The sequence below is a fragment of the Oculina patagonica genome, unplaced genomic scaffold (assembly GCF_052425735.1).
Source record: "Oculina patagonica isolate OP01 unplaced genomic scaffold, crgOcupat unplaced571, whole genome shotgun sequence".
Taxonomy (NCBI): Eukaryota; Metazoa; Cnidaria; class Anthozoa; order Scleractinia; family Oculinidae; genus Oculina; species Oculina patagonica.
The window spans coordinates 1-10665 of NW_027558440.1; the positions used below are offsets into that span (position 1 = coordinate 1).

Here is a 10665-nt window from a genome sequence, read left to right on the forward strand (position 1 = left end):
TATTAGCCAGAGACATGTTTGTCAAAAAGAATTAATAAAAACCCTTGTTTAATGAACACCAGGCACAAACGAACTGCAGGAGTCAAAAAAATTTCGGGCCAAACAGGCTAAGTTTGAAATAAATATGGTAAATACAAAATGCATGCACAAAATTTTTTTGTCCTTGGTTTGCATCAGTGCTGTACACATGTACAGTGTAAAGTGGGAAGACGTTAGTATAAGCAGTCCTTTATTAGGCCTCCCAACAGCCTCTAAAGTTCGATTTACAATCATGTACAGCACGTTGATGAAAATTTAAACCGTACTGCACCTACCTGTGCCACTTTGCATTTAATAATACTACAGTAATTGTGAACACTACTCTAACAGAGATAATGTGGTGTCTTTGGTTGGTTGCTACTGTTAAAATTATCTAAAATTATTTACCAATCAGACACTTTACAAAGTGCCAATAGATATTACATGTTTCACACAAGAGATGGAAATGAGTGACGGTGTGAACAGGGTTCAAATCATATACCCAGCATCATACAAATTCTAGGTGGGATGAGGTCATTGCTGGTTCTTATCCTTGCTCTAAGACTCAGGTGACGCTTAATTGCGGTGCTTATTTGAGGGAGGCGCTAAGTCCAGGACGGCACTTATTCAAGAAAATATGGTATATCAACTTACCCCCTGTAGTAGTTGATGGAGCAACAGTAGATTCATACTCAGTGTAGTATACTGGAGTAAAGTTTCTGTTACACATGTCCACATTGCAGCAACAGAAGCCAGAAACATTTACACTTCTGAAGGCATCAAAGTATGGATTTTGAATGCAGTCTTCTAGACAAGGTTTAGAAGGTTTCTCTTCTGTGACTATAAAGCACCCTTTTTTAATAACTGTCTGAAATGTTTCGTTTCGCTCATTTGTCTCTTCTCTCCACAGAACAAAACAACTTTCATCAGAGCTTTTACAAGTTTCAGTTCCATTGAAAATTCCTACGTCAGTGTGGTAAGAATCGCACAGCAATTCTTTACCTCCCTGGCAAGAACCTGACAAAAAAATAAAATGAGCCAGGTCTGTAAATAGGTTTCTTACAGTCTTTCACTGCTATCATACGTGAAAATATTAGCAAAAAGAATGATTAATACTCAGGGGTTTCAATAAAATAGGCACCTGGTTTGGGTAGCGTAACTGACTGCTTGAAAGAATCTTTGTTTGATAACGATTTTAATTTAATGAAAAAAATTATCTGAGCAAAGTAGAGTAAGTAGTTGATACTTTTAGTTGTACCATTCGTTCACAATACCAGGCTCCTCATGAAAAAAAACATACAGTATTGTGAAAAAGTAATGCACCCGAAATTTGGCGAAATTCGCGCTTTTCGGGGCTTTTCGAGGAAATTTCGCTTGAAGCGATATTTCTGCGACAATTCGCGCTGTTTCGTCATATTTTCGTGACGTCTATTGTTTAAAACCACGCGAAATTTCGAAGGATAATACGCTATGTGCGGTAATTTGTCGCTAATTATCGCACACTTTTGCGAATTTTCAGGCACTTTCACGCGATAATTCGCTTGATTCTGAACTTTCGTGGCGATATTTCAGGGCAGTTATAAGTGTTTCAAGCAAAACTTACCGTGAACGAAATTTAGATCTTTCATCTTGATCGTTTTCTTTTCAAAACTGTTGTGAAGTTGTGAGACATGGCTAAAACGCATTAGGCATTGTTTTTTTAAATTCGAACACGCAGGAAAGAAAACAGGAAAGTTTATCCAGACCACAAAAATTTAATAAACGCATTGGAATTCAAACAGCTACTAAGCCATTTACCTGTAACCGACAATGAAACAAAAATAGCCTGATTCCTTGCAGCCTGATAGCGTAAAACAACTCAGAACAACTGCATGTCGATCGAACATGGCGCCTGGCACATATAACAACTAAGCAAGTTACAGTTGTTTAGCAGGTAAAGTCCTTTCCTTTCGACGGTTAGATCTATACAATGGTTAGCCATTCTTCTCCTCTTTTCTCTTCTTGGTGTCCAAGAAAGTACAGAAGTCGAGAAATTATTCCACAACATCAAATCTACCACAACATCAAATTTCGAGCGAACAAATTCATGCACGCACTCGGAGGATCTGGGGCCAAACGGTTGCTATAACAATGGCAGAGTGTCCTGGGCACAAGATTGATTCCACAAGACGATTCCTGAATGTTTTTGCGATGTTAATATGTGGAAATTGTACACTTTGAGACCTTTTTACGCTTAAGTGAAAAAGAACGTCTATTGAAAGGTTCCTTGCAATGCCTGTCTTTTATCTGGATCAAAGGGTCGAAAAATATGCGAGAATTAGTAACATCTGCAGCGAATTTTGCTTTCGATGTCAGCGCGATCTTTCTGTGAATGTTTTTACGAACGCACTGTTTGCCTTTATGAACTTGAAATTTTAAGTAAGTAATAAATTATTCTTATCACTCAAGATTGTTGTGGTGTTATTTAGACTTAATATGGAACAGTTTTTGATCATGCTACATCGAATTGAAAAGAACGGTACCCAAGATATATTTTGTGTCAAGTAACATGAGCAGGTGATCGTATCAATCACGAGGAGAATTTTGCTTGAAGAATACCAAACTACTGTTGAGCTGCACGCGAATTTTCTTCTAGTGAGAAGCGAAATATTGCGAATTATCGTTGAGGTAAGGAAAATTCTAAGAAATATCGGCCTTTGTTCTCACGAAATTTCGCTCGAAAAGTCACGCAAAAAGTTCGCGTCACTTCGAGCGAAATTTCACGAGAACAAAGAACGAAATTCACGCTTTTCGGGTGCATTACTTTTTCACAATACTGTACCACTGCTGAGAAGACGGCAGACTCACCATCAAGTTTTTACCCAGACCCTCCCAGCATTTGGCAAATATATCAAAAAGTAAAGCTCACTGGCGTGCCATTGCCTTTCCATGAATAAGCAAAGTCCAGAGCCTGATTTGTTGAAAGGGTGGATAACACTATCCACCAAATAAATCGCTACCCAGTGGATAAGTCTTAACAAACGATACTACGCTACAGACCTCTCAACCTCAAAGAACCGGAAATCTGGAGATCGAGGTCAAAAAACCGGGAGATTCAAGTAAAAACCGGGAGATTTTCAACTGACAGACAAAAATAACTAAAACCAGGTGCTAATCAAGAGAAGGAGTTTTTTTCCTGTTTTAGCAACACAAAAATTAACGTTCTTTTCACGGCTTGTGTCTTCTATATATGGGTTCTATTGTATGTCTAGCGAACAAACTAATGAAATACTTTTGCTGGCTACGGATTTACACAGAATTAGCGCAAGACAATCGCCTTAGTAAGCCAAAAATGACATTATACAAGAAATTGTATCCAAGCTATAGCTTGTGACTTTGTTTATCGTGAGATTTTTGTGTCTTGTCGTGAGACCGTGAGATTGAACTAAAAGTCGTGAGTCTCACGGCAAAATCGTGAGACTTGAGAGGTCTGACGCTATTCACTGGATAGTAATTTATCTGGTGGATAGCATTATCCAACCTTTGAACGACTGGGGCTAGAACCACTTGTCCGAAAATCATTACAAGAACTTCCATTCAAATGGTAAGGACTCCTGGTCATTGTTATGCGGTGTATGAAATCCCAGACATGTTGTCTGGATCGCACGTCATATTTATTCTGATGTAAGAAAAGTTGATATTTATACCGTACATGTTTCACAATTAATTCTCAAAGAAAGCAGGATCTCAGTTATCAGGGTATTTTATGCAAGCCCTTAAGCCATTAATCCTATCACTGATTTATTGCATATAAGCTCAAGTCTTATCTTTGCCCCCTAAAACTGTCATAGAACTAGTCAATGTTATAAATGATAAATTCTCATTTAAGTTTACCTTGTTTCACGCATATCAAGGTGGTTATAACCAGCAGAACCACTAGGAGACGGTAATCCTTCATTTCTACAAAAGGTCTTTCCTTATCTGCAATAATTTAATAACGTTATCATGACCATTAAGCCTGTACGTCTGGACACAGCAATATTTAAGCATTATACATTTTTGGCTGGGAAACACCTTCAAATGCAAATGCTGGACATTCGAGTAAACAATAAAAACAAAGATTAGTGAGGGAAGTCTCAAAGGAAGGCAGCAGACAGCAGAAAAACGTTTTGGACGCCAAAACAGGGATCGTTTTGATATTGCTTATGTCTAACTATGGCATCATTCAGCCATCACGCAAAGCGCGCTTCGCAGGAGATCGTAAACTTTACATTATTAGCCTCAAAAATGTCCGAATGTATTTCGCTTTGCAACACAATTCAACAAGACTCAATAACTCGGCTTTCTCAGAGGAAAACGACGTATTTTACTGTTCTAAACCCGGGTAGAAATCACATATAAAGGCTTATAAAATCTGGCAGCCTTCGTGTCGCCATGAAACGAAGCAGTTCAATGGACAATCTTGGGCTGAAAAATCAAGGTTTTGACTAATATTAACAAACTCTTACCTTTCCTTGATCATCAGTTGTACGTTTGGTATCGAGGATCGCAACGAAAAGGCCTAGAATGATAAATATTCCTTTGGAATAGCGGTTTTTGTGTCAAGCAAAACACAAGCATTATACAGACATTCGCGAACAATTTTCTCGTGTGTGTATTGAATATCTTCAACAGCCAATCAGCAGTCGAGAGCGGCGGATGTCAATCAAAGGAACTCAACAGCTCCTGTCGAAATTTGATCCACTATTATAATTCCATCCATGTTATGTCTATCCGCCATAAAATAAAGAATTTGCAAAATCCCTGCAGCTGGTTTTGACGCTTACAGCCTTCAGACAATTTGTCCTGTCCACAAAACACCACAGATATACAGAATTATGTCCAAAGACAATATTTCGATGTGGAATGGATACAGTGTAATTTCCGCCAAAGAAGTACGAAGTCTTTTCAAGGTAGCTGTAGAGAATAGGCCGACTTGCCGAAGATTTTTCATAAAATGAATTCTTTTCAAAGATTATATTTTTATTTTGTGGCTCCTTAAAGTCTGGATCTCTTTAGAGTCAATATCGTCAAGACTTCATTTAAAGAAACAAAATAAACATTTCTATACGATTGTACTATTTAGGTCATTATTGCGTGTTCCACAGTTAGGCTTTTTTAAAAGCCTCAGCTTTTAAAGGCCTTAAAAGGCTTTTAAAAGCTGAAGACCTTAAAAACCACCTTTCGCTTTTTCTTGGACAGGTTACAAATGACCTTTTCTTTCATAAAAAAACGTTTGTCCGATTAAAAAAATAAAATAAAGAAGATTTAGCGCCCGGGGCACTTATTTACTTTTGGCACCTCCAGGAAGGGCGCTTATTTGAGACAGGGCGCTTATTTAATTTTTTTGAGAAACAGCCAAATGTTTAAAACAAAACTTTAATAAATATTAAAAATTCACAATAACAGAAACTGTTTCGAGTAACAAATTGTTGAAAGTTCACTCACTCACTCACTCACTCATCCTCATCGAGCCCATGAGGACTCTTGAGGTCTTCAGTTACCTTAAAAAGAATTGTTCATTTTTGCAGTAAATATTATACCATGCCATAGAAAATACAGCCAATCAGAATACAGGAAAGCCGTTGTATATTCGACGGTATTCAACCCAACCTTCCCATCATGCGCTGCGATTGTATTCTCGACGAAATTTAGTAAGCGTATTTTTAGTCCATCAGCTAGTGGGGTTGTATGGCTCACTTAAGGGGAACAAACGAAACTTGTCTAATATTACTCTTTGACTATTAAGCATCATAAAAATGTGTCATAGCAAGGATAAAACGGTAGCTTTCACTGTGTAAATCGAAATTGAAATTTGCTCTCATATCCTTCTTTTGGCCGCCATCTTGGATTTTAAAACAAAAATCCTTAAATTTTTTTATTCGTTCTTAAATACTTACTGATTTTTTGCTTAGATATAGATTTGAAAGGGTACTACATATTCGGGGCATTATTTTAGCATTGTTTACGGTAATAAAAGCAAAGTACGCAATAAATGAGGTCGCAAAATCCGCCATTTTGTTTTTCAGCTCGTTTTCCAGTTTTGCTCCTCAATCATCTAAAATAACAAAATTACCATAAAGGCGTTCCATCGCAATGCTACGTTTTTTCAAGTATACTACACCATTAATCAGTATACCCCAAATCAGATTACATAGCTACGTCCACGCATAAGGTTAGAATAGGGCTCAGTTAAGAGATTGTTGAGTACAGAACAGACAGAATCGCCACACTCGTATAAAGTCCTCCTTCACTGCTGCTATGCTTCTGTCAACTCTTCTGGAGCGGTGAAGGAATTACCGGAAGGGAATCAGTAGCTCTTCTCTAGATTGTGGCTTGAAAATTTCCTCTTGTAACATGGAGTTCGGTTAGTGGAGATGCCTCGCGTGGTGGGAGAACCTCTGGCTTTACTTTCCCGGGCGCTGTTCACTTTTCTCTGGCTTCAGTTTCCCTGGCGCCGTGAATCTCATAGCACAGCACATCCACACTCTGACACGTCTTCTCGTACAGCTGATACACTTATGCTTTCGTATCTTTAATGATCACCTCGAATACTGCAACTCCTCCCCGCTAATCGCCATAGCTCGGACGTACGTTTCGTACGTTGGCAAAGCTCCACTTTTCTAGTCTTCGCACCTCTTCCCTCTTTTTTAAAGTACTTTGCATGTCCGTGGGACGATATGTTTGAAATAAATGGCTGGGTTGGAAAATGACGATTGTTTTTTAGGGGGATTTGACACTTGAATGGCAATGGTATTTTATCTACGCGCTCTCTTTTCTTCGTGAAATAATTTTTAAATCTGCACTTTTTGCTTTATTTTGTGGTACAAACAGTCATATTGTGAACAATAATCAGCCGTGGCGACGTCACATATGATATCACGTTGTTGTTTTTGAAACACTAGAATGAACGAAATAATGTTGTTAGTTCCAATAAGTTTTAAACTTGCGTTTGAAAGCGATTCGTTTACGTTAAAAGAATGCAGGCAGCTTTGTAGCTTTTTCACCCCAAAAATCCAAGATGGCGGCCAAATTAAGAAGCGTATAGGGGAGACAATTTAAAATTCGATTTATAAGTGAAAGCTACCGTTCCAACCTTGCTATCATACATTTTTGTGATGCTCAATAGGCAAGGATTAAGATAAGACATGTTTCGTTTGTTCCCCGAAAGTGAGCCATGAACCCAAATTTTCGGATCTCAGCTGATGGACTATTTCTATGGCATGCTATAAAATAGTTACACAACACTTTCTCGTGGTATACTATGGACTATCCCACTTGTCACTTGTATTTTCTTGGTATACACACTCGCCTAAAGGCTCGTGTGTATACCGAGAAAACACAAGTAACTCGTGGGATATTCCATAGTCTCCATAGTATACCACTCGAAAGCGTTGCGTAACTAGTGCATGTACGGTACGGTGAATATTCATGAGTTTATCTATTCGATATCGATGGCTTCAGTTGGGGCAGTTATTCACAATAGGGGCGCTTTTAAGAATGGGGGCGGTTATTGACAAAAACACATTCGAAGGTGGGCGCTTATTCGGAAGGGGGCGCTTATTGGAAGGAGGGCGCTAAATCGAATCATTACGGTAGGCATAAATCGCATCAGAAAAAGGCATCTTGATGTATTTATGATTCTTATTTTTTCTTCCAATCATTTCTTTGTTTTGTCGAGTTGTTTCTCGAAACTCATGTATTTGAGGACAGTAATGAATGTCAGTATTTCAGTTGTAAAAAAAAAAAACATAAATGAATGTGGATATTTGACCATATTTTGAACCAGAAAGGTAGCCTGCGTAGCTGGCGGTATTGTTTTTTTTTTTTTTTTTTTAAAGCGCTCACCAGCAAGCGGCGAAGCCGCGACAACGAGCGGCGCAGCCGCGAGTGGCTTGGGGAGGAGAAGCTGAAGCCACGCTTATCCACTCACGCTTATCCTTTAACCGTGGTAAAATAAAGATTTCATTCATTTGTTCATGTCATTTGCGCGTACTTGGCATCTAAAGTGGAGCTCAGATTTCCCAGTATATGTGGTACCATGGTGTCCAGTGCTAAAATGCCGACCCTAAAATAACGTTCGTCTTATTAGCAATCAAGGCTTATTTTCTAGTGCGTGTTTCCTGAATTTGACTGACTTCCCATGCAGTGCCGTAAAAACAGACCTGTATAAAAGGTTGAAAATAAAATTTTATCTCTCGAGAGGTTCAAAACAATAACATTTGTACTTCTTTTCATTTTTTTAACGTACGTAGGGAGATGCACAACAATATTAAACAGCCAAAAACTAAAACAAACCAGAAATCGTGACAAAAAACGACCTGCCGATGAAGTCTACGTTTGCTTCTAAAGCGGCCTTCACACGACAAACTATTGGCCAACTCGTGTTGGCAAACTCGAGTTGGTGTGTGTGAACGACGCAACAACAGTTGGCAAACGAATGATGATGACTCTGAAAGGTGAAACATTTGCTGGTTTCAAGATACAAAGACAGCCGGTTTTCTATTTTGTAATTGACGTTGCAAGTGTTATATTCTCTTTAATGTGCATTGGTTTGCTGACACAGTGTAGGAAGTGTATAATTCGAGATATGCGTAAATCACAAAACTCTTGGAGAACGCTGGAAATAGCATTTCCAAGCCTCTAGATTTCAAAATTTTCTGAGGACGAGGTTGGGGGCATGCCACCAGACCCCCCTAGCGGCTCGGCCTCCAGCACTCGCGTACCCCCACCCACTTATTTTTCCCTTGGGAAAATGTTCTGCGTATATCACTAAACCGAAATCTACATGTGGCTTTAACCTGGGCACCGAACGGGAAAGGAAGTCAGGTAAAGGACGGTCAAGGGAAACATGGCGAAGAACGGTGGAAAAGTATTCATTCAAGTATTCCTTCTTTGTTAGAATTATTAAGGAATGGAACAATTTGCCAAACTATTTGTTCGGACACGACATTTTAAATCAAACTTTAAAACGTGGATGAACATTCATTAATTATATGCCACAGTACCAGATATTATAGATATTTTAGATTTATGTAATAGTTTTTTAATAGTGTTTTAGGGGACCTAAAAAGGGATGACCTCATGGTCCGCCTTTTCAGATACCACTTGTGTGATACCATTTGTGTTTCGAATAAAGTATTATTATTATTAAAAATGTGCGCTGAGTTTGGAACAGCATTGAAAGTTTTTATTGCAATTTATTCAGACTTCCGTCATCAGACAGACGGAAGTCTCAGACGTTAAAGGCGTCTAGTATAAAAACGGGTCGCCGTTAACTAGTATAAAGAGAGTAAAAAATACAGACGCCTTTAACGTCTTCGTGTCCAGTGCCCTCGAGTCTAGACCCCAGTCTTTTTTATTTATTTTTTTCCGAAAAGTGGTCTACTAAATGCGTCCCGTTTTTATACTAGATGCCTTAAACGTCCTAGACGTTAAAGACGACTTAACGGTATACTCAAACAGAAAACTAAACCCATATATGAAGATTTGCGAGGTAAACAAACTGTGCAGACAAAAACTTTTATGTTTCCATTTGGTAAATGTTTTGTGGACTCATCTTGCAAAAACATGCCATTTTGCGGCTAGTTGCATGAGAGTCGACCATGCTATTTAAGTCAACAATAGATAGCTCAGTGTAGCCTTGTCAAAGACGGCGTTGCACTTAGTTTAGAAAGACGTCGATTTTTTTTCCAAAAATACGCTAGAATACGGTTGACTGATATTTCTCTTGGTGTTCTTGGATTATTTTCTAAGCAGGTAGAAGTATTATAGCACAGTTTTGACGAAAAACAATCAAAATTCCCGTGACAACAACAACAACAACAACAAGCTTTATTTACATGACCAACATTTGTTACAATATTGATAAGCGTACAAGTTATTAGGTAATTAAATAATAAAATAATAATAAAAAAGGATAGATATAAAATTAATTACATTGGTAATATTTTGTTACGTGAATCAAAACAAGATGATATAAACTTAATTAACTGCAAGGTCACAAAATAATCGTAAGAATTCATTCATTCTAAAATCAAGTCAGGCACTGATAGCCGGCTGATATTTTGGATGATAGGCTGTATTGTCTTGTAAAAGTTATCTCTTATAGTTGCATATTTGGAACAATAAAAGAGATACTTCCCCATACTTCCCCGGTGAACTGACCCTTTTACTGATACTGAAAACTAATACAAACCTTCGAAAGCCTGCTTTCATCAGACCAATAAGATCTCTCTTGTAAAGTTAAATAGTAAGTAAAATCTTTATTTTTGTGTCTGTGTATTTAGCCCTTATGGGCTAATTGGGGACACAATTAAAATACCTAAAAAACCTATGAATAATGCTAGACTAAAAATTATTTAAAATACTTAACTAAAAACTAAAAAACTAAAAAACTAATATTTACAATATCTTAAGTGCTACAGAGTTTGCAGCAATTACTATTGTTCTCCATGTAGTCCGATAGATTCAGTTTTCTAATTATTTTTGTTCTAAAGGCAGCCACAGTCGGCGAGTTTTTCAGGTCTTTGCTTAGTTTTGACCATAGAAATGGTCCAAGATATCTGATACAATGTTTCCCGTAGCGTTTAGTATCAAAACGCGGTTGTAACTGATTTTTTTAGAGAA

General features: G+C 37.9%; 1 protein-coding gene across 1 annotated transcript; it reads right to left on the bottom strand.

Annotated features, from left to right (window-relative positions):
- Nucleotides 1–672: 672 nt before the first annotated feature.
- Nucleotides 673–4646, bottom strand: LOC144640935 (bone morphogenetic protein receptor type-2-like; the record flags this gene model as incomplete). Its single annotated transcript, XM_078499998.1, has 3 exons — nt 4506–4646; nt 3892–3978; nt 673–1035 (listed from the first exon to the last, which is right to left on the bottom strand). Coding segments are annotated over exons 2-3 (427 nt in total), but the record flags the coding sequence as incomplete, so codon positions are not given.
- Nucleotides 4647–10665: the final 6019 nt, after the last annotated feature.